At 48.0% G+C, this 26,129-nt stretch overlaps 1 protein-coding gene across 2 annotated transcripts in view; it reads left to right on the top strand.

Moving 5' to 3' along the window:
• Window positions 1-460: 460 nt before the first annotated feature.
• Window positions 461-26,129, top strand: part of SLC22A4 (solute carrier family 22 member 4) — a 42,403-nt gene continuing 16,734 nt past the window's right edge. For both annotated transcript variants that reach the window (XM_027076734.2, XM_027076735.2), the window contains exons 1-4: window positions 461-1,743; window positions 13,672-13,775; window positions 15,223-15,377; window positions 23,758-23,929. In XM_027076734.2, the coding sequence (XP_026932535.1) occupies window positions 1,351-1,743; window positions 13,672-13,775; window positions 15,223-15,377; window positions 23,758-23,929 (824 nt within the window). In that variant the 5' untranslated portion in view covers window positions 461-1,350. The remainder of the gene's footprint in view (window positions 1,744-13,671; window positions 13,776-15,222; window positions 15,378-23,757; window positions 23,930-26,129) is intronic.

Genomic DNA, 26,129 nt, shown 5'->3' on the forward strand with positions numbered 1-26,129 from the left:
ACACAATCTCCAAAAAGGTAGAACCTTGAACCTGTCAACCTCATCTGCCTGCCTTCTGCACCCCAGGACTCAGACCACAGCCCCGGGCTAGTTCACACAACAGCAGGGGGACTTTGGCAGGCACTGAACTATTTGAGGCCCCTGCTCTGATTTCCCTGCCAGATCTGGCCAAACTAGACCTTCTCCTCCTCCCTCTCTCGTTCCTGGACTGGGGGCGGTCCCTTCTGCAACCCAAAGGCCTTCCAGTCCAAGAAGGCTCTGGCAGTCAGCCCCAATAAAGAGCCCCGGGGGCATGGGGAGAATGAAGGGATCCAAATCAGACCCCAGAGGTGGTGACAAGAGCGCCTCCATTACTGCGCTCTCACACAGGGCCAGACTTCGTGTTGAAGTCCTCTAGAAGTCCTCTAGAAACCCCAGCGGGATCCTGGACCGACCCGATAGCCCCTGTGCCCTACCTCCCTTCCTCAGCGCCTGTCTCTGACGCAGTGTGACCTTGCTCATCCCTTCCGGGCTCTGGGCCTGTTCCCCCCTTTTCTTAAGGTGAAGCTCCAGGCTGGCCAGAAGACGCTTTCCGGAGCAGCGCGGGATGGTGATTGAGTCCGGCCGTCCTCGTCCTCGGACGGGTGGGGAGTGAGCGCCCTGTCAGCCTGGTGCCAGCGCAGAGGTCGCACTCCTGTCACCCTCGCGCTCACAGAGGCTTCTCCTGAGCACCGACTCCACGGACTCGCCGTCCGCGCGGCGCCCGAGGACACCTGAACTCGGAACCAGGATTGGAAGGGCCACGCACGGAGAGACCCCTGCCCCAGGAGAGGCCTGGAGCGACGTCCACGGAGAGGGCCAAGGGCCGACTTCTCCAAGACCTCGCTGTCCGGCCTCGGCTCCTGCCTTTCGCCCGCTCTCCCCTTCGGAGCTTCGGCCTGGGACCTCCGCACTTGGGGTCGCGGGCGACTTAGGGTGCGAGGGAGCGGAGCTTTGCCTCACCGGGCCGCTGGGAGCCCAGGGCGGCTCAGGCGCGGGGTCGCAAGGGCAGGGGGGCGGAGCACCAGGCGGAGCCGGCGGGGAGCCCCACCCCTCCCGCGCGGCCGCCCTCCACTCCCCTCCCCGCCCCTGCCGAGGTGGGCGTGTGGTCCGTAGTGCCTCCCGTGGCGTCTAGCTTTGCGACCGGGAGAGTTCCAACGCACGCAGCCTGTTTCCCGGGAACCCTCCCCTGTCGTGGGCCCCAATTTTCCGCAGCCTTCCACGACTCCGAGAACGTTCTGACACCCTCGGGGAACGCTCTCTGCTGCACGACTCGGTACGGGGACCGCTCTTCGCACCCCTTGTTGCTGGGGCAGACCGACGGTGGGAAGCATGCGGGACTACGACGAGGTGACCGCCTTCCTGGGCGAGTGGGGGCCCTTCCAGCGCCTCATCTTCTTCCTGCTCAGCGCCAGCATCATCCCCAACGGCTTCAATGGAATGTCAGTCGTGTTCCTGGCCGCCACCCCGGAGCACCGCTGCCGGGTGCCCGACACCGCGAACCTGAGCAGCGCGTGGCGCAACCACAGTATCCCGCTGCGGCTGCAGGACGGTCGCGAGGTGCCTCACAGCTGCCGGCGCTACCGGCTGGCGGCGATCGCCAACTTCTCGGCACTGGGGCTGGAGCCGGGGCGCGATGTGGATCTGGAGCAACTGGAGCAGGAGAGCTGCCTGGATGGCTGGGAGTTCAGTCAGGACATCTACCTGTCCACCATCGTGACTGAGGTGGGTGTGTGAATGATCCTTCATCTGCCTCATACCCCTTGAGACTCCCTGGCAGTGCCTGGGTCCGCGTTTCCCACTGGCAATCAAACCTGACTGGCAAGCAACTGGGTTATGCTTCTCAAACACGTGTGTGCTGCGCATGAGCAGGGCTCGAGTGAGGCTTATTCCTGAGCGGTCCAGTCTAATATGGAGGGGATGGAGCAGGGAGTGTTGTCGCCAACTGTCTTTCCCTTTTTGAGTTTCACAACAGATGAAATTGTTTCCCAAGAGGCCCAGTCCCAGGCTGCTCAGATGTACAGTCTGATTCAAGTTCCTGCTACTCACATGAGGACGGGTGTGGGGATCTCTGCTGAACCCAAGTGCATACACAGAGAAGAGCCTTGTTGCAGGGCAGGCTGTGGGCAGGTTTGACCTGTTTCCTGGCCACAGAGGTCTGGAAGAATCAAAGGGTCTACTGCTCTGCCATACACATTTTGGTGAAGCTTGGGGTCCTATCGTGAGGCTCCAATTTCTCTGAAAAGGAGCAGAGGACCTTCTGATGCTGACTGGCTACAGGGGCCACAGGAGCCATAACTCTGGCCCCAACGTACTCATAAAGAGACTGACTCACAGAGACTCTTCTAAGCATAGGATGCAGGGGCCGGCAGGGGTTCCAGTTTATGCCATTAGCACCTTAGGATCCTAAGTGGTTTGGTGGCAAGTTTTCTGTTTCAGGAGTCAGGTTACACACATACTTTGTCCCTTACACTTCTTGCTTCACATGTGCTATGGGCCACAAGATGCCGCGTCCTTCTGAGGGGGGCATACCCAGACCAGTTTCCTGCTGTTGATCAGACAGGTAGGATTTCCCAGCTTCTGGCCCTGCCCCTGCTCTGTGTTCCTCCCAAGAAAAACCCCAGTGTGGCCCCTCTTAGTCCTTAATCCTCTTGTCTCAGAACAATGTAGCAATCATCAGACACTATGTCTGGCCTTATGCTGGGCACTGGGCTAAAGACAGTTGGGGTGTAGGGGCTGCTTTCAAAACTCACATGCCCCTGGGGCACACTGGCCAGGTTACAGAGAGGGCTAACATTAACTCTGGTTAGTAATAGGATTCTGGAGCCTGAATTCAAGTTTGGCTGACCTGCTGTGTGACCTGGAGCAGTATATTACTGTCTCTGTGCAGATAACAGGGTGAGGGAAGACTCCAAGAAAAAGTGATAAAATTAGAGCTGAGTCTGGAAATATGAGTAGAACTTGCCCAAGCAAAGAACATGGCAGATTCTGTGGAAGGAATTCCTGTAGATCCAGGCAGCTGGTGTTCAGGGGATGACAGGTGAGGCTAGATATGCCTACAGAGATCATTTCACAGTGGTCACTGTAAAAATGTTGACTAATTGACTTTATTCTGAGAGCAGTGAGGAAATAATAGGGGTTCTAAGCAAGGGGTAACATGGCCAGATTTGGGTTTTCAGCAGAAGCTTACTCTAGCTGCTATGAAAAGCAAGAAGACCAGTGAGGAATCTGTAGGAGTTTCCTTGGCAAGAGACTGGTGGCCAGCCAGGGGTGGTGCCTACAGGATCTATAGGACCTGTGGAAAGTGGGCTCAGCCTGTGACCCACCTCTGGATCCCCCAGCATTGCCACCAGGCCTACCTTGGACCCTGAAGTGACTGTGCTTCTCTGGCACTGATCCCCTAGCAGGGGCTCCTAGTGCCCACCCCCTTCCCACAGCCTGGTCCTGGGGTATCTAAGACTGGGGATCAGCTCACTCCACCTCAATTCCTGGAACTTGAGCTAAAGCTGGCTCCACTAGCTGCAGCCCCCCTAAAAGCTGGTCTGAACTCTTTTCTCTTCCTCGCTGGTGTCATTGACCTCATGGTGTGAAGGGTGGGTAGCTGCTCACCTTCAAGGCCATAGCTCCCCCTGTTGTGCCCTACTAAAGGATCCTGTGGGCACCTCTGGGGATGCACATCATCACACACTCACATGCAGGAAAAGGGTTTGCTTTTCTCAGCAAGCTTTCCCTTCCTTGCTTCTTTTTTGGTGGAAGAGTAAAATAAAAGACAAATGGATACTGGTGTTTGGGAGGAAGGAGAGGAGAAGCACCTCTGAGTAGGTGAGTAGGGGGAGGTGGTTCTCCACAGAGAGATGGTGACACAAGAAGAAGTTCTGGAGTCAGACTTGAGGGCCAGTTCTAACCCCACCCCTAGCCACTTGGCTGACTTCAGCAGTTATATCACTTTTCAAAGCCTCAGTTTCCTTAACTACGAGAGGAGATACAAGCATGTGAAAATCTGCTCGACATTACTAATCAGTAAGGAAATGTAATCAACACCACAGTGAGACATCACCTCACACCCATTAGGATGGCTGTTATATGGAGAAATTGGAATTCTTGTGCACTGTTGGTAGGAGTGTAAAAAGGTGTAGCCACTATGAAAAACAGTATGGCAGTTCCTCACAAAATTACAAGTAGTTTACAAGTTGGGAAAACTAGGCAGTCACTTCTGAGCTGGGTACCACTTCTCCTAGGCCCCATGCTCCAGAGGCCCTGTGAGAGCCTTTTTTTGGTAAGGACCAGCTTTCTGTGGCAGGCTGCCAGTGGCCTGAGGCAGGCATGCTGCTCCATCATCCAGGCTTGTGTCCTCTCCTGAAGTTGGCTGCATCCTCTAGGAATCCGTGGGTGGAGCTGCTGGTGGCTATGCCCTTGAGCATGATACAGCCTCCAGCAAAGGGCCTGGGCCTCTAGGGGCACTAGACTCGTGCCATCTTTCCTGGGACCTGGGGTCAGGGCACAGACAGAGGAGGACACACTGATTCTCCACCCATAACCCAAAAGTATGAGGTAGGAACATGAGGGCCCCATCCTCTGCTAATAGGGCGCTTATGGGAGGCATTTGGAGTAGCAGAGGAGGGACGATGAAATAGACTAAGGTTGATATCTGGTTGCTACTACATGGGACTACATACCACAGGATGTGCCTCCTCTGAGGCCTGGGTGGCCTCTGGCAAAGGTGAAAACTTGGAGCAGTAGGCAGGCTTATGCAGTTTTCTTTCTGTCAGGCCTAGAAGCTACCAGGAAATGCTGCTGGTGAGTGTAGAGACTAGCAGCTTGGCTGTCAGGACAGCCTGAATATTATTAACCAAGTTCACACTCTAGCTCTCTGTCACATTCCAGAGGGGACAAGGTATGGGATCTACACCTCCAGCCAACACCAGCGAGATTTTCAGAAAGATCTTGCACAGAAAACAAATAAAAGAGACTCAGGGGCTTCCCCTAGCTCTGATCTGAAATTGCTTCCCTGTTTGTTTATCAGCTGCCTCACCCCAAACAGTTTGTGCGTTGCCTCTCAGCTGTGCTCCTCTGACAATGGCCACCAGGATCTCAGAATGTGCTTTTGTCCGGAGGCTTCTTCACCCACATCTCCTGCCAAGTTTCTGGATAAACAAACTTTGTCCATCCCTCCTGGTGTACAACAGAACGCTCACACAGAGTCCAAGAGGTAGGGTGGTGTATTGGCAAAAACAAGGCTCTGGCAGGGTGGGTCACAGGAGCTGCACATGCCTCTGAGTGGACTATAATTTCGTCCTGGCAGCAAGCTAAATTCACTTCATATTCCGGGCTAATGCAGGGCTGCCTTGTTATCTGAAACTTTGGTCTGGTTTTAAGTATGTCTCTGGAGCCCAAAAGAAGAGCAAGAAAAGCACGCATTTAGAGTAGAGATGGTGGAGAGAGATTGGAGGCTCTTGGGAAGGGCCAGGTTGACTCACATGCCCTAGCGATGGCCACAGATAGCCTGAGGCTGGCGGCTTTTGCTGTGTATTTGTAGGACTGGAGGTCAGGTTCACAGTGGCACCTTCCATAGCTTCCCCTCAGTGCTGGAGGGCTGATACAGACCCCATCTCACTCACTTCTGTTCCCAGAGTGGAGCCTAGGAGATGTGTGGTGGATCCGATGCCAGGCTGCACGGGGGAGAGCCGGGTCTCTGAGTCCCCTTCTCTTTCCTTCAGGTGCCTCCACTCCCATCCTTACCACCCCACTCAAACTTTTGCTTTGGTTCAGCCTCTAGTGACCACAGAGCTCTCCACTGAGGCCTCCCCACCTATGGTTGTTTTTTCCTTTACCTGTAATCTGAAGAAGGAAGGATACTGAGGACATTTTAAGGTTTAGTGCCCCCCTTCACCCCCCTTCCCCACCGCCACTATCCCCTGAGCTCCAAGTTGTAGAGGCTTTATTACTGGTGAGTACAGCCAAGAGATTGGGGAATCCCATCCTCTACTTGGCTCCTACTCATATAGTGGCAGCTCAAGCCCAGATTCCACAGGCTGAGAATACTGGGGCCCTGGTTGTGCTTGTCCCAGATTGTTTGTAAGGTAAGATGTTCCATCCCAGGAGAGTCAAGCCGAAAAGGCAGAGGCTACCATCCTCACCCAGAATCCAATTCTGAGGGCCACTTTTCCTACTACCAGCTCTGGAGCAAGGGCTCAGAGATTTTGTCCAGGCGGACAGGTAGGCCATAAGAATGGAGTTCTGAAGCTGTCCCCATGGGAAATAACTGCATTTGTTAGAAGTTGAAGAAGAAAAACACTAATGTACACAGCTCAGAAAGAGTTCCACACACAGATACATTATAGTAAAACTGCTGAGACCCAAAGACAAAGGTAAAGTTTTGAAAGCAGCAAAGAAAATATGACTTGTGACATACAAGGGAAGCCTGATAAGGTTTACCCTTGACTTCTCATCAGAAACAATGGAGGCCAGAAGCCAGTGGGTAACATATTCAAAATGCTGAAAGAAAAAAGATGTCAACCAAGAATCTTAGTTCTAGCAAAACTATCTTTCAAAAATGAAGTAAAGATATTCCCAAATACAAAAACGCACAACTGAGAGAAAGTTTTCACAACTTATTCTTCAGGAATAAGTTTTTTTAAATGAACAACTTAAGATCTGAAAACTAAAAAACATCTTTGAAAGAAATTAAAGAAGACATAAATAGGAGCACTTGGGTGGCTCAGTACATTAAAGGACTGACTCTCGATTTCATCTTGGGTCTTGATCACAGGGTTGTGGGATCAAGCCCCAAGTCAGGCTCTGTGCTGAGCATGGAGCCTGCTTGGGATTCTCTCGTTCTGCCCTCTCCTTCGCGTGTGCACATGCACTGTCTTTCTCTCTCTCTCTCAAATTTAAAAAAAAAAAAAGGAAGACATAAACAAATGTGAAGACATGTCATGTTCTGCTCATGAAGTAGAAGTCATAATATTGTTAAGATAGCAGCACTCCTCAAATTTATCTATAGATTCAACACAAAATTTGTTCAGTATTATTAGTCATAAGGGAAATGAAAATTGAAACCACAATGAGACACTTAACACCCGTTGGGATGGTTAGAGTTAAAATGACATACAATAACAAGTGTTGGTAGGAAGATGGAGATCTGAAACCCTTGTTCATTGCTGTTGGGATTGTAAAATGGTGCAGCCACTTTAGAAAATAGTTTGGGAGTTTCTTGAAAGGTTAAATGTAGATTTATCACCACTTAGCAGTTCCACTCCTACATATATACCCAAGAAAAATGAAAACATATATCCATACAAAATCTTGCCTGCAGAAATTCATGGCATCATTATTTTTTAATGTTTTTTTAAGTTTATTATTTATTTTTGAGGGAGGGGAGAAGGTCAGAGAGACACAATCCCAAGTAGGCTCTACACTATCAGAGCTGAGCCTGATGCAAGGCTCAAACTCACAAACCATGAGATCATGACCTGAGCTGAACCAAGAGTCAGATACTTAACCAACTGAGCCACCCAGGCACCCCCATGGCATCATTATTCATAAAAGCCATAAAGTGGAAACAACCCCATTGTCTATCAACTGATGACTGCTAAGTAAAATGTAGTCTATCCATACAGTGGTATATTATTCAACTGTAAAAAGGAAAGAAGTACTGATACATGCTAAAACAACATGAATGAACCTTGAAAACATTATGCTGAGTGAAATAAGCCAGTCACAAAATACTACATATTGTATAGTTCCACTTAAATTAAATGTCCAGAATTAGCAAATCCTTAGAGACAGAAAATATATTAGTGGTTGCCAGAGGCCGAGGAAAGAGAATGGGAAGTGACCGTTCATGGGTATGGGGTTTCTTTCAGAGGTGCTGAAAATGTTCTCAAATTAGATAGTGCTGATGGCTGCACAACTCTTCAAATAATGCCGAAAACCACTGAATTGTACACATTACAAGAGTGAATGTTATGGTATGTAAATTGTATTTCAATGAACCTATTATAAACACAAAGAACAAAAAATCTAGATTTCCCCACCCCCATCCCCATCATGTGGCTGGGAAATTTCTAGCTTAGCCACAACAAAGTTATGAAAAAGAAATTGGAGTGGATGTGTATTCTGTTATTAACTAACTACTACTTCCTATTTTTCCCCTGGAATGAAAAGTGTAAGATGACACAATGGAAACCTATTTTTCATTCTTAAATGGACTATTGCTAGCTTTTCATTCACAGTAATCTCTGAGATTGATATCCATTTATAAACGGATTTTATGCTTTCTGGTAAAAGCTTTTTTGGTTTTCGGTCACTGACGAAGAAGTTCTTATATCCAAGAATCTCTGTTGGCTAGTCAGGTTTAAGTGTAACCTGCTTTACTTATTCATTCATACTGTTTGTTCTAAGTCATGATTTTGCTGTGAGAACAAAGGCATGAGCTTAGTAGAAAGTGAATGACCATTTAATGAGGCCTGAAATGTGTCAGACACTGTGTTAAACACTGTACTTACATTTCCTGTGCTCATGACAACCCCAGGAAGGGGTATTCTTGTTACTTCTTTGAAGATGAGAAAGCAGGCTGATAGAGGTGGATGAATGCCCAAAGTCACACAACCAGAAGTGGTAGAGCCCAAGAGAGCCTGTGCTCTTTGCTCAACGTCAGGCTGCCTTCTGGAGTTCTCAGTATTATGGAGGTCACAGGGATACTCTTATCTTTATGTTCTTTTATGGCTTTGGTAAAGGGTAAAACTGCTAGCTAGACTGGCTACTTTCACAGTTCAAGGTTAAAGTTGATTTTCAAAGGACAGGGTGTGATACCATGCTTTTCCCCAAACTCATTTTCCATTACACCTGATTGTTCAGCATTCAGCATTCATTCATGAACAATTTGTTGAATATACACCATTTGCCTAGCCTGGTGCAAGCGTTAGTTATCTAAAATGATTACCTGATTGAGTTCAGGTTTTAGAACTCTGTCCATCTGAAAGAGGATGAGGAAGGGGTGTCTCTTTTTCTCTCTAGCCAGAGATCAAGGGCACAGTGGCCCAGAACAGAGCCTGCCCTGCCCGGGACTACTGGGCTCATGCATGCACATATGCACACCTGATCTGTCCTATAAAGTATGCTTGACCTTGAGCTTTGTGGAGGCAGCAACCATGTCTGTTTTGTGCCCCACACAGAGTCTGGCCCAGAGCAGGTGCTCAATGACGGTTGAATAAATAATTAAGCAATTCCTTTTACCAATCCACTAGAACTCGAGCTGGTTGCTTCATTGCCCTGTGCCTTCATTTCCTCATTTATAAAGTAGGGATAAAGAGAGTACTCATTTCACATGACAACCTTGAGATCCCATGAGATAATACAAGGCACACAATGAGCACCCAATACACTATAGTCAATGTTTCTGTGAAGGGGCATGAGAGACATGCGTTTCTATGCCAAGAGTGGCCTTCCGTCTTCTATTACCTTGTGACCTGGGTTTTTGTTTCTTAAAGCAAAGCTGAAGGGTGGCCCAGCTACAACGACTCACTCTGCTATGTTAAGGAATGTTAAGACCCTGAGGTCTAAGACCCTGGGGATGAGGCAGACATGGTAACCCTGAGAAGGCATATCTGGTGCCCCCACCCTACACAGCTTGGGCCAGTTAGTTCCAACATTACACTGTGTCCAATGTGGTGTGTGTGTGTGTGTGTGTGGTGGAGGAGGGGGTTATATTTTGGAAATTTTAGTGCTTGACCTGAAATCACAGCTCCAGAGCAACACCAGCCAGCTCCTCACCAGACCGTCCACCACTAGTCTCTGAGCAAATCACATTATGCATGTTTGTGTGTACATGTATGTACACATATGTGCAGAGACCCAAGGGACAGTTCTGTCTTATTTAAGAAAAGACTCTCTTCAGGACTCCTGGCTGACTCTGTTGATTGAGCATCTGATTTCGGCTCAGGTCATGATCTCCAAGTTTGTGGGTTTGAGCCCTGTGTTGGGCTTTGTGCTGACAGCTCAGAACCTGGAGCCTGCTTTGGATTCTGTGTGTGTGTGTGTGTGTGTGTGTGTGTGTGTGTGTGTGTGTGTGTCTGCCCCTCCCCTGCTCTCTCTCTCTCTCTCTCTCTCTCAAAAATAAACATTAAAAATTTTTAAATAAATTTTTTATTTAAAAAATTTCTCTCAAAATAAACATTAAATAAAATAAACATTTTCCTATTAAAACGATTTTTTTAAGACTATCTTCCACTCAGCCTACAATGTCATTGCTAACCACAGGGAGTTCCCTGGGCTCTGGCTAGTGGGGCACCAAGATGCACCCCTCAAGTCCCAAAGGGCTGGTCACAGGTAGGGCCTGGCCTCCACAATAGCCCCATGGAGAAAAGGGCCCTTCTTTAGGCTGGCAGCTGATTTCTAGGACTCTAGTCTCATGAGCTGCTGCTGGAACTTTGTCTACAAATCCTGTATCCTATTACTAGGTCTGCTTCAGCTTTCCAAACGGATTTTCTGGGCATAGTAACTTCTCAAGAGAGGGCCCCACCTTGGAATGAACCATGGGTAGCTATGATGTCCAGCTGCCTTCCTCTGCTGGGTATGAGCAGGAGTTCCAAAGGCCAAAAACACCCTCCATGAACCCGCAACAGGTGGATGCTCTGTGCACATGACTACCTCCTGTGCCACATGATGCTGATAGGGCTTCTTGGGCCCCTCTTCAGGGAAGAAGGGGGACCTAGAGCCATGGCTGTGTGGGCTCCAGTAGGAGAGCAATGGGGAGCTGGCCCTTAACCCATCCTTCCCAGCACCCCAATTCAGAACTTGTCCTGCTCCATTCCCTAAATGGACCAGGCTCGACCCACTGCCAGGCCTTCTTTATGGGCATGCAAACTGTGCAGTCATATGGGGCTCCAAAGTTGTTTGTAATGCTCTGCTACTAACATCTTGAAATTCTTCATAGTTTTTGAACAAAGGTCTTGCATTTTCAGATTGTACCAGGTAGCCAATCCTGCTCGCTACCTTTGCCATGTAATCCCTGGCTCCACATCTAACAGTCTTCCTCTTTCCTTTCTGTCTTTAAGTCTTTCTTTTTCCTTAATGTTTATTTATTTTTGAGAGAGAGAGAGAGAGAGCAGGAGAGGGGCAGAGAGAGACACACAGAATCCAAAGCAGGCTCCAGGCTCCAAGCTGTCAGCACAGAGCCCGACGCGGGGCTCAAATTCATGAATCGTGAGATCATGACCTGAGCTGAAGTCAGACGCTCAACTGACTGAGCCACCCAGGCGCCCCTGTCTTTAAGTCTTATTTATCCTACTCTAAGGCAAAATCCTGACAGAAAAATACTCAAAAACCACAAAGGAGAGCACATTCTCTTTGAAGAGCTTTTCTGCTTGACTGCAGATGGAATGGTGACAGTGAACAATAGACACATCAATACCCCTACCACACTTGAGAGTTTCTCAGCTCTGCCCAGCACTAAATGCTGTGGTAGATGTCTTTTGCCCTTGGTCCTAGTGTCTTCCATGAAGAATTATAGGGGATGGTATTTAATAAGCTCATTTGCCTGACCTTTGGAGTTCTTGTCCAAAGCATGACATGGGTGCAAGGTTGGTACAAGATCAAGCCTGAGCTGGTATCTAGCAAGCCCATTTACTGCTATGACTTCAGACAAACCCAGTCTCAGAACCTCAGTTCACTCTTACACAAAGCAGGCAAAACAACATGTTAGGAGGCTTTGGAGTCTCAGTTTTATGAATCTGTGTGTTGGGGCAGATTCCAAGCTCTTTTCTGACACTTTGGCTAGTGATTTTTCAGAAGTGGGTGGCCACTAATTCAGGCATATGTCCTGTCTATGCCTTCTAACCCATGGCATGACAGGGCACATGAATCCAGGCATACAGTTTTGGAGGGTTTGTGCCCTTTCCCCTGAAGCCCATTCAGGAACCCCAGTTGAAGAAAAACTGTACTCTGGACATGGTCTCAGATTCATCCTCTGCTTGTGCCTGGGGGACAGAGAGTCAAGTTCCTGGCCCACTTTGTTTTTCCTCTGCAGAGCTATGCTTGGGCTTTCTGCCTGTAGCCAGGATCGTGGGTGCCAGGAGAGGCGGCCTCATGAATCTTGTTATTGTCTTTAGGACGGGAGTGTTCTCAAGGACCTTATCCTCAACATCACAGCGTGACCCCTTTGTGGAAGGAAGTCTACAGGAGAGACTTCTCTCAGGTCTTAGTACTCAGAAAAACTAAATTCTGCAGAACGAGTATATCACTTTGCCTATGGGGATCCTGCGAGCTGAGCCACAGGGATCTTCAGAGCTGGATTTCAGAGCGTCTCTGGCAAGCATGCAGGCCCCTGGGCAGGACAGCTGGCTGTGGGTCTAATCCTGGCTTGATTATTTTGCAACCCTTCCTCCCCTCTGTTGTGTGCCCTGACTCCTTAGCCTTTTGTTTTATACTTTTCTCTTGGATGCGTCCTGCTGGAGACTGAAGTGTGATATAAATATGTGAATTCATTTTTAAATCTATTTTAGGGAAGTTGTGAGGATTAAGAACTGAACTGCTTGATGAACGTCATGGAAGAAGTTCTACCACCAAGTGGAGGGGGGATTGGGTAGGAGGCAGGGGGTTTTCCTGTACACTGGATCATCTTGCCACACATAGCAATCCCTTGACCCAGAGCCCCCAAAATATCTATGGGTACCTGCAGTATATATGTGTATATGGATGTATATATATTTCATATATACATACATATACATACATATACATACATATACACATATATTTCATTCATATATATATATATATATACATATATATATATATATATGAATGAAAGCTCACTGAGCACACTTTGAAATCTTTGCAACTTCCCTTGAAATTTTGTTGACTTGACTAAATTGAAGAGCTGGGAGCTGAAATTCCTGCTGAAGCCCTCATGTTATGGATCTACCAGCAGGGACTTGTTAGGGGTGTGACAGCCCACAGGCCCTGGGGAATTGGAGGAACCACCTTTCTGGAAAGGCTGGGTAGGAGGGGTAGGAAAGAGTGTGGAGGAGTGTAGAGGGGAGATAAGGGGTGCTGGGGAGGTATAGATACCCACCCCCCACCATACAGTGGGTCCTGAATTTAGGCTCCAAACTCAGCCTATGGTGTGAATAGAGCAGTGAACACAGGGTTTTCTGGAGGAGTCTGTTCAGAAAATATAATCATAGACCACTTGCACTTTTCAATAAGGCAGAGGAAACTTCTATGCCTGGACCAAGGGACCAGGCCCTCTTCCCTGCCCCTGGGGAGTTTCAAACACCTTCCCTCCATGCTTGGATGCCTTCTGAAGCAGAAATACTACCTTGCTTCATACTGCTTCACAGCTGAGGGGTCACCGGTCACAGCCGTGGCCTCGGCTAGCTTTTTGCTATGGGACGCAAGAAGAGCCAAGGCATTACCCTCCCTTACCTGGAGAAGAGGAAGGTGAATCTCAGGGAGGGCAGTGACTTGCCCCAGTAAGTGCTAGAGTCAAGAGTCAACCCCAGGGTGAGACCTAGGCCCTTAGCACAAAGTTGACAGCCTGTCACAGGGGAGGAGAACCTTTTCCAGCTGCCATGCTACTCCCTCAGATCTGGGCTGGGACTGGGCCTGCTGGAGGGCCAGGTCCATACTTCATGTTGTCTTCTCTGACAGTGGAGTCTAGTGTGTGAAGATGACTGGAAGACGCCCCTCACCTCCTCCCTGTTCTTCCTGGGTGTGCTCTTTGGCTCCTTCGTGTCCGGGCAGCTATCAGACAGGTAAGGAGGCTGGGAGGGAGAAAGGGTGGGATAGAGCCCCTTGTCCATTCACTATCTGTCTGGGAGTTGAACTGAATTTTGGGTATTTCTACCCAGAGAAAGAGAGGCCCCTCATACCAACAAGTCAGTGCAAGGAGGAGCCCTAATGTCTCACATCTTCCCTGCCCTCGTTTACTTATTGGAACCTTACTTTGTTCAGTTTTCCCAGCCTTGCACTTCCAGGGTTTTGCCCAAAGGTTGGGAGGAGGCAATGGTCCCACTGGAGACTGGAGTCTTTATATCACCAAACTTCTCAAAAAAAGAATACACACACACACACACACACACACACACACACACACACACCCTGCTGGCATCACCACTGCCTCCCCATCCTATCCCTAACTCTCACATGGCAGATGATCTGTCCACAAACAGCCATCAGTCAGAGTAAGGGCCAGTCAGTGCCCACATCACTGCTATGCAGGGCACCAGGGCCACAGACTGACCAAGGCTGGTTGTGGACCTCCTGGATCTCAATCTAGAGGAGACAGCATTGCAGCTCCAGGAGAAGTGCCCCACTGGCCCCTGAATGTTCTATGGGGACCAGAGCAGGAAGGTGGGAATGCTAAACGGCAGTGTTGAGAAGGCTTCCCAGAGGAATGCCTATCACTCTACCACTTACCAAGTCCAAAGGGACAGCAAACCCAACAGCCTGAGATCTGATTTTGGAAAATGACGTAGGAGACAGTTTTGCCCACGCCTGTGCTCCATTCTACTCATTGGTCACTATCAGAAAGCGAAGTGAAGGCTTAAGCCAATTCTCAGCACGTCTACTGTTAACAGCTACTTTTCCCATAGAGAACTGGCTTGCAATTTTGTTTGCACATTAGACTCATCTGGGAATTTTTTTTAAATCCTGACATACAAACTGCATCCTAGACAATAAGAATCTTAGGAGGTGAGATGCTGACATGAGCATTTTTTGGCACCAGGGGGTTTCAAGTACAGCTAAGGTTGAAGACCACTGCCATAAAGGGAGTCTTCACTCTGGATTGACACAATTCCCATATTGCTGATAGATGTATCTGTAATCTGTACTTAGCAATGTGCCAGAAATGTGGTGGTAGCTTCTTCCTGTGGCTTGTTCTAAAGAGCAGAATTCTATGTGGTCCTTGCATGAGCCGCTCTGTGATTTCAAGATATGGGGCCTTTACAGAAGGTTTTGAATCTCAGAAGTCACCTCCTGTGTGGATGGATGCCCAAGACCTCACCAAGGAAGAAGTGGGAGGATGAGACAGGGAGAAAAGTCTGTCACACAGCCCTGAAAACAAACAAACAAAGAGACAAACAAACAAACAAACAAACAAACAAACACAAAGTCTGCAGTGATGCCTGACTCAGGGCTTGCCACATGCCCGGCTGTGAACTGCACATGCCATCTTTTTTGCTGTGCTGTATTCTACAGGTTTGGCAGGAAGAACATCCTCTTTGCGACCATGGCTGTGCAAACTGGCTTCAGCTTCCTACAGATTTTCTCCATCAACTGGGAGATGTTTACTGTGTTATTTGTCATCGTGGGCATGGGACAGATCTCCAACTATGTGGTGGCCTTCATTCTAGGTAAGAATGTTTTCTGATGCTCAGGCCTTCTCCTTCAAACCTTTTGAGAGGCCAGGAAGAAGGGACCACCGAAGAGGAGCATAGGGAGTGCTCTTAGGACAGCAAGAGGCTCCTCAACCCATGGGCTGTGCTTCTAAAACATGATCAGCCTCAGACATATGTGTGTTGGGGAGGGGGCTGAAGCCTCAGGTTCTTTGATCTGGTCGCAGGCAAGGCAGGCACCCACAAGGCTGGGGTCTGGAATGTAGTGGTGGATAGAAGCTGGAGCTGATAGGAACCAGCCACACAATAGCTGAGCACAATTCAGCAACACGGGGCTTGGCAAGGGCACAAAGTTGGGGTGCTGGGGATGTCTTTGACTTGAGTTTTGAAAGCTTGGGACGTCTGCCTGTGTCAGGGCAAAAGTGTTCCTGGCAGCTGTGCATGGCCTGTGGAAGAACTTAGGGTAGATGGTGTAGCCGGTACACAGGTAGAAGAGGCAGGCATGTGCCAGACAGGAGTTCAGTGCCAGTCTGCCATCCCTGGGCAGGTCTGGTGGAGCTCACTCCAGAGCATATCAGCAGTGTGCAGGATGAAGTCTTGCTGATAATAGTCCTATCTCCTAACAACAGCCTTACTTCTGGAGTCTTAGGCTGCTGAGTGGGACACACAAACTAAAAGACATGAGGAGGCCCCCAGGGCCCTCACCAGCATTTCCTGAGAGGAAGTGAGGTGAGCTCCAAGCAGGCTGACCAGGGTCACCCATGAGAGCAAGCACCCCAACATGCTCTCTGAGCCCACCTGCTGACTCTGACCAGCTGAGAGGAGGGGAAATGAGGGGCCCTTCTGGAACAATAGACAACAGTTCCTATAATCTGTAGGCTGACAATATATCCTTGTTGATTCATTGCTGACCCAGTTTGCCCCTATTGTCACAGAGTAATTATTAACATGCCCTTTTAATGTAAGTCTAACAATTCTTCCTGCTGCGTCTGGTAAGATGGATTCTGATTGCTTTTAAGAATCTGAATGACTCCCTGGATTTGGAGATGCTATGCTCTCTTAGTTGAGGACGTGTACACTCTCTGTGAGGTTGTTAAGATGGAATTGCTCACATTCCACTCCTTTAATGATTTGTGAAGAGCTCCCACAGCCAAGGTGTCTGAAGATGGGGGAAGGGAAGAGCATGCTGGAGCCACATGGTCCTAGCAGTTAGCACCCTCTTCAGCAGGCCCCAGCAGGAGGGGGGCCTCCCTCTTCCTTGTGGGGAAAGAGGGGAGCCAGATGTTCTTTTTTTTTAAGACAGACAGACAGACAGACAGACAGTGTGAGCAGGGGAGGGGCAGGGGGAGAGGGAGACACAAAATCCAAAGCAGGCCCCAGGCTCAGAGCTGTCAGCACAGAGCCCGACACAGGGCTTGAACTCACGAACCGTGAGATCATGACCTGAACTGAAGTTGGATGCTTAACTGACTGAGCCACCCAGGTGCCCCAAGAGCCAGGTGTTCTTAAAGAAGGTCCTTTGTGTAGAGGACACACAGCTTCAGGCCAGTAGTGCTAGAAATGAGAAATTGGAGGAATTTAGGATGAAATTGCAACCTCCTAATGCTTCATGGCTTCAAGGACACAGGGCTCTTCAATAAAGCCTATTTGTTCTCATGGGCAAAATCTCCCAGAATCCATCTTCCTAGGAGTGATCCTCCCTAGGTCCAAAAAGCCCAATTTGTGGCTATACTTGGGCCAGACACATACCAGAGACTAAACAGGTCTCCCAAAGCAGATGATTCTGCCTGAGATTGGCAGACTCCTTTAAGGAGGGGCTAAAAGACCATCTAAAAGGGAAGGGCAGAAAATCATGGTGAAGCCAGAGAAACCCTATCATTGGGATTGGGAGCCAGGTGGGGTTTGTCCCAGACCTCGTGTCCCCCAGGTTCTACTGAATGGTCACTATTGAGTCCTGCCTTTCCAGGGGCGTAGGATGCTTCCAGAGCCTTGGAACCTCCCCTGTGTGAGTGGATGAGGCTGGAAGAGCATCCCACAGGGAAATCCTGCCCAGCTGGCCCTGACACTACAACCTACTCCCCTCCCTGGTCCCCGTGTAAGAGAAGTGACAGGGCCAAGGGGAAAGTAAGATCATGTACAATCAATCAGAGCCCACATGTACAAGCCAGCAATCAGTGAGCTGGATGCTGGGTGCAACAGGCTCCCCATCCATCCACCTGGGTCCCAGAGCCTCCTTGGCTATTGCGCTTTCATTGCACTTGCAGGAAACTGCTGACTTTTGTATCCTCGTATGAGACTCTTTTTGTTGGGTTGTCTGGATGCACATTTAAGAACATCACTGAAAACCAACGTGCCCCCTGGAGCAGCGGACTCGTGTCAGTGGCTGGGGCCGGCCGGGTGGCATGGTTGGCGCGGAGTGCGAGCACTTGGAGGCTGGCTTCTCCTGCAGCACAGCGGCGCTCTCTAGTGTTCCAGGGCTAAAACAGTGAATTCCGGGTTTCAAGTAAAATAAACTGAAGTTTGGGGTCTGGGCCTTCTCTTTTGCCCTCTGGCTCTAGGGAAGGACTGGCAAGACTCTGTGATGATAATCTCATTTTATTACTCCCATTCTCAAAACGATGCAGAAGTGGACCTTTTAAAAATTGTAAAACCTGGCAGAATCTCAGGAGACAAGAAAAGGAAGGGAAGGAACAATGCTAGCCAAAGGGAACATGAAGTGGATACCCCTGGAAGTGAGGGCACTGCCACAACCATGCTAGTTTAGGAGGAAATGACCACTCAGGACCAATGACACTGACCCTTTCTACACTCCAGCTGCCCCCGCACCGTCTCCCACTGTTTCCCAGAAATTATGCCTTCAAGCCGTCCACAGCCTTCTGGGTAAAATGCCACAGGCTCCTCCTTTATCCCTCATCACTACCTGTCCAAATTTATTTTGCACAGTTAACTGCCTTCCTGTCTTGACCAATCCATTAATTCAGTATTTTCCTAGTACTCCTAACTTCAACCTCCTATGCAATATTTGTGCCAGCATGCCGAACGATTTAAAACTCTGCTTCCTCTGGTGTCTACATGTGTTTTTCCTTTTCATAAGTATGTAACTGATGGCATCTTCCCTTATAACTCTGGCTACCAGAAAGCTCAGGCAAAATTGAAATTTCACTATATCAATTGTGCAGTCTTTTTTAGCCACATATTTTTAAAATGGTTTTTTGTTGGTTTTTTTTTTTTTTTTGAGAGAGAGAGAGAGAAAGAAAAAGCGTGCATGCCCACACAAGCTGGGCAGGGGAAGAGAAGGAGAGGGACAGAGGTTCCAAAGCAGGCCTTGTGCTGACGATGGCAGAGAGCCTGATGCAGGGCTCGAACTCACGAACCACAAGATCATGACCTGAGCAGAAGTCAGACACTTAACTGAGCCACTCAGGCACCCCTAAATTGTTTTTAAATTAAGGTGTAATTTGCATACCATACTATGCACTCTTTTAAAATGTGTATTTAAAACTTTTTAGTGTTTATTTTATTTTTGAGAGAGAGAGAAAAAGAGAGAGACAGAGCATGAGCAGGGGAGGAGTAGAGAAAGAGGGAGACACAGAATCAGAAGCAGGCTCCAAGCTCTGAGCTGTCAGTACAGAGCACAACATGGGGCTGGATCTCGTGAACCACAAGATCATGACCTGAGCTCAAGTTGGATGCTTAACCTACTGAGACACCCAGGTGCCCCTAAAATGTGTATTTTAGTGGTTATTATTATATTCACAAAGTTGTACAACCATCAGCTCTTTTTAACTCCAGGACTTTTTCATCACCTCCCCACAAACTCTGTACCCATTAGCAGGGACTCCCCACTTTCCTCTTTTCCTAGCCCTTGGCAACCACTGATCTACTTTCTGTCCATATGGATTTATCTATTCTGAACATTTCAGATAAGTGGAATCATACAATATGTGACCTTTGTGACTGACTTGCTTCACTTGATGTTTTCAAGGTTGGTCCATGCTATAGCATGAATCATTATTCCATTGAGTGATTTACTACATCTTGTTCATCCATACATCAGTTGATGGGCATCTCGGTTGTTTCCACTTTTTGGTTATCAAAAAGAATGCTGCTATCAAACATATGAGTACAGAGTTTTTTGTGGATATGTGTTTTTCAGTTCTCCTGTATATATACCTAGGAGTGGAATTGCCAGGTCATATGGTAATTTTATGTTTAACCGTTTGAGGAAGTGCCATAGTGTTTTTCAAAGTGATCAGTTGCATATTTTTTGTTCTTTTCTCCGAGGCATAACTTTTACCTTTCTTTGTATTTTACTTTAATGTTACCATTTTCTTATTGTATTCAAATTATTAGCTACCTCAAAGACTTCAAGAGATGAGATGGGATATAAATACATTACAAAGATGCAGAAATTTGTTGTCACCCCTTTTTTGCACTGCATCATGTGAAGAAAGATCTGGAGGGACCCAGGGAGGAGCAAGGACTCACGCTTGTCTGTTCTCAAGGAGTTTACATCTGGTCAACAGAGGCAGTCAATGCAGTTGTTACTGAGGACATGAGACATGGGTGAGGTAGGGGTGGCTATATGCTGGATATATGCAGAGATAGGAAACGTTACTTTTAACTAGAATGATCTCTTTAGGTTCATAGAAGGGAGAGAAGTAGCCCTGAGTAGGGGAATATCTGTTAATTTGGAGAGAATTCTGAGTATTTTCCAGGGAGCAAAGAGAGGTTCTACTCTCTGACCTCTTGGTCAAAGGCACCGTACTTCCCATCATTCCTCTGACATCCAGCATATTTCAATTGTTTGACAAGGATAAAAGAATTAGCTGTTCCTGAGAACCTGTCATATGCCAGATGCTCTACTAGGCACTTTACACACAGTATCTCAGTCCTTGTAATAAGAACTCCATGAAGTAGGACTTATCACAGTTACTCTAGTAGTAAGCGAGTGTCAAGGAGCCCAGGCTTTCTGCACGTGCCACTCTGCATATGGTTTCTGTACTCACAACCCAGGGGCCCCTGCCTCCTACTCCTGATTCTGGCAACTGCCCCACCTTATTTCTTGAGCTGGGGTCTGCCACAGGCCTGTGTTAGTCATTCATGGAAGAGCATGTCCTGCCTCCATGTGGAATGGATTCAGTGGTTCCTGGGATGACTCCCACAGAAGGGCCTTGATCAATGCAGAAGTGAGCCTGACCCTCCCTGAATCACCCACTTGGACAGAGTACCCTCTTGGAGAGAGTACTTAGATTCAGGGGGTAGTGACAGGCAAAAGGCAAACACTCCTGGCCAGGACAGGCCCTTCTGGCTTAGATGACAGAGTCTTACTTCCAACAGACACTCCAAGAACCAACTAGACCAAGACCAACTAGAAGCAAAAACCTAGGGTGTAAACAAGGCCAGGAGAGGCATTCCCAGCCAGGAGAACCAGAAGTCACTGCTGTCACCTGTGGGGCAGCTACAGCCTGTGAAAGGTCTGCAGGAATCAAGGCTCCTCTCTTAGCATTCCTCTGAGAAGGTTGGTTGGCCTCCAGTTGGTTCGAAGACCAGCCCAGGAAGGGAAAACACAAATCCTGGCTTCTTGAAAGGAGACCATGGCCTGACCTATCTCCCGTGAATGTCTCCTTTAGGAGTCTCAGGTGAAGGACTGGTTGAGAAGGCCCAGGCTTTGCCCCCAGGTGATTTTTATACATGGTGTGAAGTGAGACCATTTGCTTCAGCTGTTTAAGTCTCAGCTGATTATGTGTAAAACAGAAGTAATATTCATTTTTGCACAATTATTGTGATGCTTCAAAGAGATAATAGATGTAAACACTTAGTCTAGAACCTGACTCAAAGTGCCGGCTCAAAATAAATGCTAGTGTGAAGATGATGGTGATGACGAGGACAATGATAATGTTTACAGAGGGGTGATGGTCTAAAAGTCACAGAGCAGGAAGTCGTGCTAATAAGGAACTCTTCAGGTTCATGCCATTCATGTGGCTCCACAGAAAGGCAGAGAGGTAGATTTAAAAAGCTCTGTGTCCCATGGGTACTCTGCAAAGTCAGAACAACTCTGTTCTGCCCTGACACTCGAGCTTAGAGACAGAGATTATCCAGGAACCCAGTGGTGTTGCTTTTCTTTCTTATCAGGATCGTGGAAGTATGGGGGAGCTCCCTTGCTTCACAATTCTGCAAGGTTCTCCCTTGGTCCTGTGCACTTTCTCTTTTCCACAACCAAATCCTCTGCTGCTTCACTTCTGAATCTCTGCTTAGGAATAAAGCACCCCCTATCCATTCTCACATCACAATAATTACAGCCAAAGTGTTTAGAAACATGGCATGGTGAGTCTGCCTATGGAGTGGTAGGAGGGTCCTTAGTGAGGTAAGAAAATACCTGAAATTAACACTCATGATCTTCAGCGAAGTCAGGCCCTATTTTTGGAAATTAGTTGAGAGGCTATAACAGGCCCCAGGTGGTTAGGGCTGTTGCCCACAGTCTGGGATGTGAGAGGCGCACATTTCTAACAGTCTGCTTTTTAGCAATGGCTGTTCAAGAGGGAACCACTGAGGCAAACCTCTAAGTCATGCTGAGGAAGAAATGGGTTGGGGATAAGGAACAAGTGGTGAGAATGGGAAACTAGCCAAATACAACTGACCCATGAGCAAGGGGGTTGGGGTACTGACCCCTCCTTCACCCGCACAGTCGAAAATCCCATGTATTACTTTTGACTTCGCCAACACTTAACTACTAAGAGCCTACCATTGATCAGAAGCCTTACTGATAACATACACAGTCAATTAACATATGTATTTTTTTAATGTTTATTTATTTTTGAGAGAGAGACAGAGCATGAGTGGAGGAGGGGCAGAGAGAGAGGGAGACACAGAATCCGAATCAGGCTCCAGGCTCTGAGCTGTCAGCACAGAGCCCGAAGTGGGGCTCGAACTCACTAACCGTGAGATCATGACCTGAGTCGAAGTCGGATGCTCAACTGACTGAGCCACCCAGCAGCCCCGCAATTAACATATTTTTTATGTTGAATATATTATTACTGTATTCTTATAATAAAGTTAGCTAGAAAAAAGAAAATGTTATTATGAAAATCATAAGGAAGAGACATACATTTACAGTACCATACTTATTTACTAAAACAAAAACAAACAAAACAAAACAAAAAACAAAAACCTTGTGTATGTGGACCCATGGAATTCAAACCCATTGCTCAAGGGTCACCAGTAGTAATTATACTGCTTTTCTGGAATTAGCCCTTAATTCCTTAGCCTGGGCTCAGGGCATATCAACACATCTGAGAAAATATCTCTTTAAAGACAAGCCTGAAAGGTCCTTTGAATGCTGTTTTGTGTTTCCTGGGTTACTCTTCTGCAGTGGTGGGCAGATCTCAAATAAAAGGCAGAGCCGTTGCCATTGGCCAGATCTCTGCCTCGGGGCAGAGGACCAAGAGTGGACTCCGGAAAGGGCCTGGAACTCTGTGACAACAGAAGGAGCTTCTTCTCAGACTCCCCCATATCAACTGAGAGCTCCAAGAGGCAGGCAATGTCTCTGGAAGACCTGTGGCACTGAGCACAGCAAGAGCCAACAGCCACCTGTGTGTCCTCTCCCCAAACTAGGGCCCAACGCCAAGCAGTCTTGGCCCTTTGTGGCGCTCTGGGGAGGCTCCATGAAGTTCCCTGGGTGTGTGGCCAGCTGTAGAGCTGCCTGTCACCTGCTGGGCCAGCAAATCAGCTGCTTCTTTTCTTTCCATGGTCTGAATAGACTATTTCTGCCTGGGGCTGATCTCTGGACACAGTGTGGCTGCAGGGAATTCAGCCCTGGATGCTGGAGCCTTCCCTATGTACCTCAGGAGCCAGCTGGACCCTATTTATCACTTCCCAGGGCTCAAGGGTGGCTAAAGGTGTCCTAATGCGACTCAGTTAACTATGAACTTCCCACTGTTCCCCAAGACCCCGTGTCTGTTTATAGTGCAGAACTCTGGGAAAGGCTCCATGCATCACGACTCCACAGAGACCCCCAGAAGAGCCCCGACTGTCTCCTGGAGCACCCTGTCGGCTCCTCAACCTGGGACACTCATTTTGGAAATGTGGCCTTCTCAGAAGAGATTACCCCTCAGGGCTGGGCATGATATTTCTGTGACATGAGATGGCCTTCAAAAGATAAATCTATGGCTCCTTTAAAATCTCATGAAAACTCATCCTTCTCTAAGGTGACAAGTCTTGGGATCACTTCCCGCTTTCCTTCACCCTGATCATGCCTCCTCTGGGCCACACGGCAAACAAGTGCCTCTTCCCTTTTGCAAGTAATTACAGTTCGAACTCTAACTGCCAGGTAATTGATGTAAAACAGCAAATATTAAAGTGAGTTAAAATGCTAATACTCCTCCCTTGTTTTGAACAGGAACTGAAATTCTTGGCAAGTCAGTTCGTATTATATTCTCTACGTTAGGAGTGTGCACATTTTTTGCAGTTGGCTACATGCTGCTGCCACTGTTTGCTTACTTCATCAGAGACTGGCGGATGCTGCTGCTGGCGCTGACGGTGCCGGGGGTGCTGTGCATCCCCCTGTGGTGGTGAGTGTGGCTCGGTCCCAGACAGCCCCCTGCTGCGGGCCAGCATGCCTGGAGCCAGAGCCTGGTGTGGATCCTCCTCACGTGGGCTTGCGTGACCTCAGCGCGACTGGCTGAGGCTGGGGTTTCGGAGCCCGTAGAGTGTCTGCCTCGCTGTGGGTGGGCCTGTGTGCTGGGGTTTGATTCTCCATGGTCCCCGAAAAGCACAGTTCTCAGGAAACGCCCCCCCCACAGGCTTCCCCCCACAGGCTCACCCAACTTGATGTTGGTTGTTAATGTTGCTTGTGGAGTTGTTACTGTGGGGTTCTGTTATTTCCAACTCTGTCCCACCCTGCTCTTTCCACACTGTTCTGTCTCTAGGAAATCTCTTTCTCCTTATGGATTCATCTAGTGTCATTTCCTCAGGCTTCTCTATCACAAGGTGATTAACATGTAGGTTGCTCCTATTTATCTGCTTTGTCTTGAAGGGCGAAAGAATTACTTTCGTTTAATAAGTTGTTAGAGAAATGTTCTCTCCTTCCATAATCCTGCCACCCAATTTTGACACATTGGTGTGGGAATAACCAAGTTTGGAGATGCTGGGTCCCAGTTTCACCCAACATGATTATGTGGGAAATTTCAGGTGAGAGAAGAGATTAGAATCATGGAATAAGGTTCCAGTTGCACCCTCTTTTGGGGGATTCCCCCATTTCTTTGTATTTTGGGTTCCCTCCCCCCATATTTAAGTAAGAGGAAAGGGGATTTCTTCTACTGGTGGGTCTCTCTCTCTCTCTCTCTCTCTCTCTCTCGTTAATCCTTCTTGGTTTGGTTTCAGGTTATCAATATCAAATCTCCCCGCAGTGACAGGTTTTACCAAACTGCTTGATCTGTACCTGCTTACACACAATGAAAGTTTCTTTGACCAGTTTTAAAAACTCATGGTTTAGACTAGCTCTTATGGTTTCCCTGTCCTGTGGACACAGCCTAGGAAGTTGCCAGAAGGTCTTTTATCTTCCTGCAATTGTTAGACAGCCATACAGACTGACAGCACATTTTGGCCTCCTTGGACTGGATAGATCAGGTTGGACCACTCCAAGCTACTGTCTTTTTATCACCTCTAAGACTGCTATGTTTTTCAGTGTAAATTCTTGGCATACATGTGCCTGGGAGGAGAAAGCACTTTTTTTCCTTACTTCTCTGGAATTTGAGAGACACTGTTTTCAAGGTTAGCTACTATTCTGATTTGGAGGTTTCTTCTGGTACCCAGTCTGAGGGTCAGGAAAGCTTATGGGAAATAAGGACAGACGATTAACTACAGAGCTCTGTCTCCAAGGAAGCACCCCAGATTTACAAGAGAAGGGCAATTTCCTGGAATGAGAGCCAGCATCATCATTATCATCAACATTACCTTCATCACATCTTCTGTCTCTGTTTCCATAATTCCCTTGCTAACTGAATTTATTATAAGAGATGGTGGTGACCAGAGATTCTCTCAAGACACGAGACAAGATTATTCAAAGGTTATTTTCTGCCTCTTCACACAAATGATGTTAATAATCTATGATTCCTGGTTGCTGTTTTGGCATAAGACACCAGTACTTCTAAAATATGGTATAATAATATTGGTTATTGGTATTTGCTCCTATAAGAGAGAGAGAGAGAGAGAGAGAGAGAGAGAGAGAGAGAGAGAATAAAAATAGAAGGGCCCTGACTGACCATTAGAGATTAGTATGGATTTTAATTTCTGGGGCTTGGGCCTTTGCCTCAGGCCCAGATACTGCAGCAAGGAACCACTCTGGTAGGTCAGCCCCTTCGGTTTCCAGCTGAGGAGGTCCATCCCATGAGGAGCTGCATTACTCTTGCCCTAAGGAGAGTTCTTGCTTCTGTTGGTTGCCCATGGGCTGACCCATGAGCGCTCCCGGCTGTGGGCACACTGTACCAGGGACAGGACTGCCCTAGACAGAGGGCAGCCCCGGGCCAGCACTACAAAGCTGAGTGCTTATGCTGAAAGTTTAACAACAGTCTTATCATTCCCCTATAAAAACAGAATAGCTTTCTTATGAATGCCTCATCCCTGAGGGTGGGACTTCCGGAAGCCATACTCATCAGTCTGGGGGGGTTGGGGTGATTGGGGGGTCAGGTTAGGGCTGCTGCACTTCCTGCTGTCTGCTCAATGTATGATAGAGACTCTCTAGCAATGCCCTTCCCCTGTTCAACTTGAATT

Source organism: Acinonyx jubatus, chromosome A1 (assembly GCF_027475565.1).
Source record: "Acinonyx jubatus isolate Ajub_Pintada_27869175 chromosome A1, VMU_Ajub_asm_v1.0, whole genome shotgun sequence".
Taxonomy (NCBI): domain Eukaryota; kingdom Metazoa; phylum Chordata; class Mammalia; order Carnivora; family Felidae; genus Acinonyx; species Acinonyx jubatus.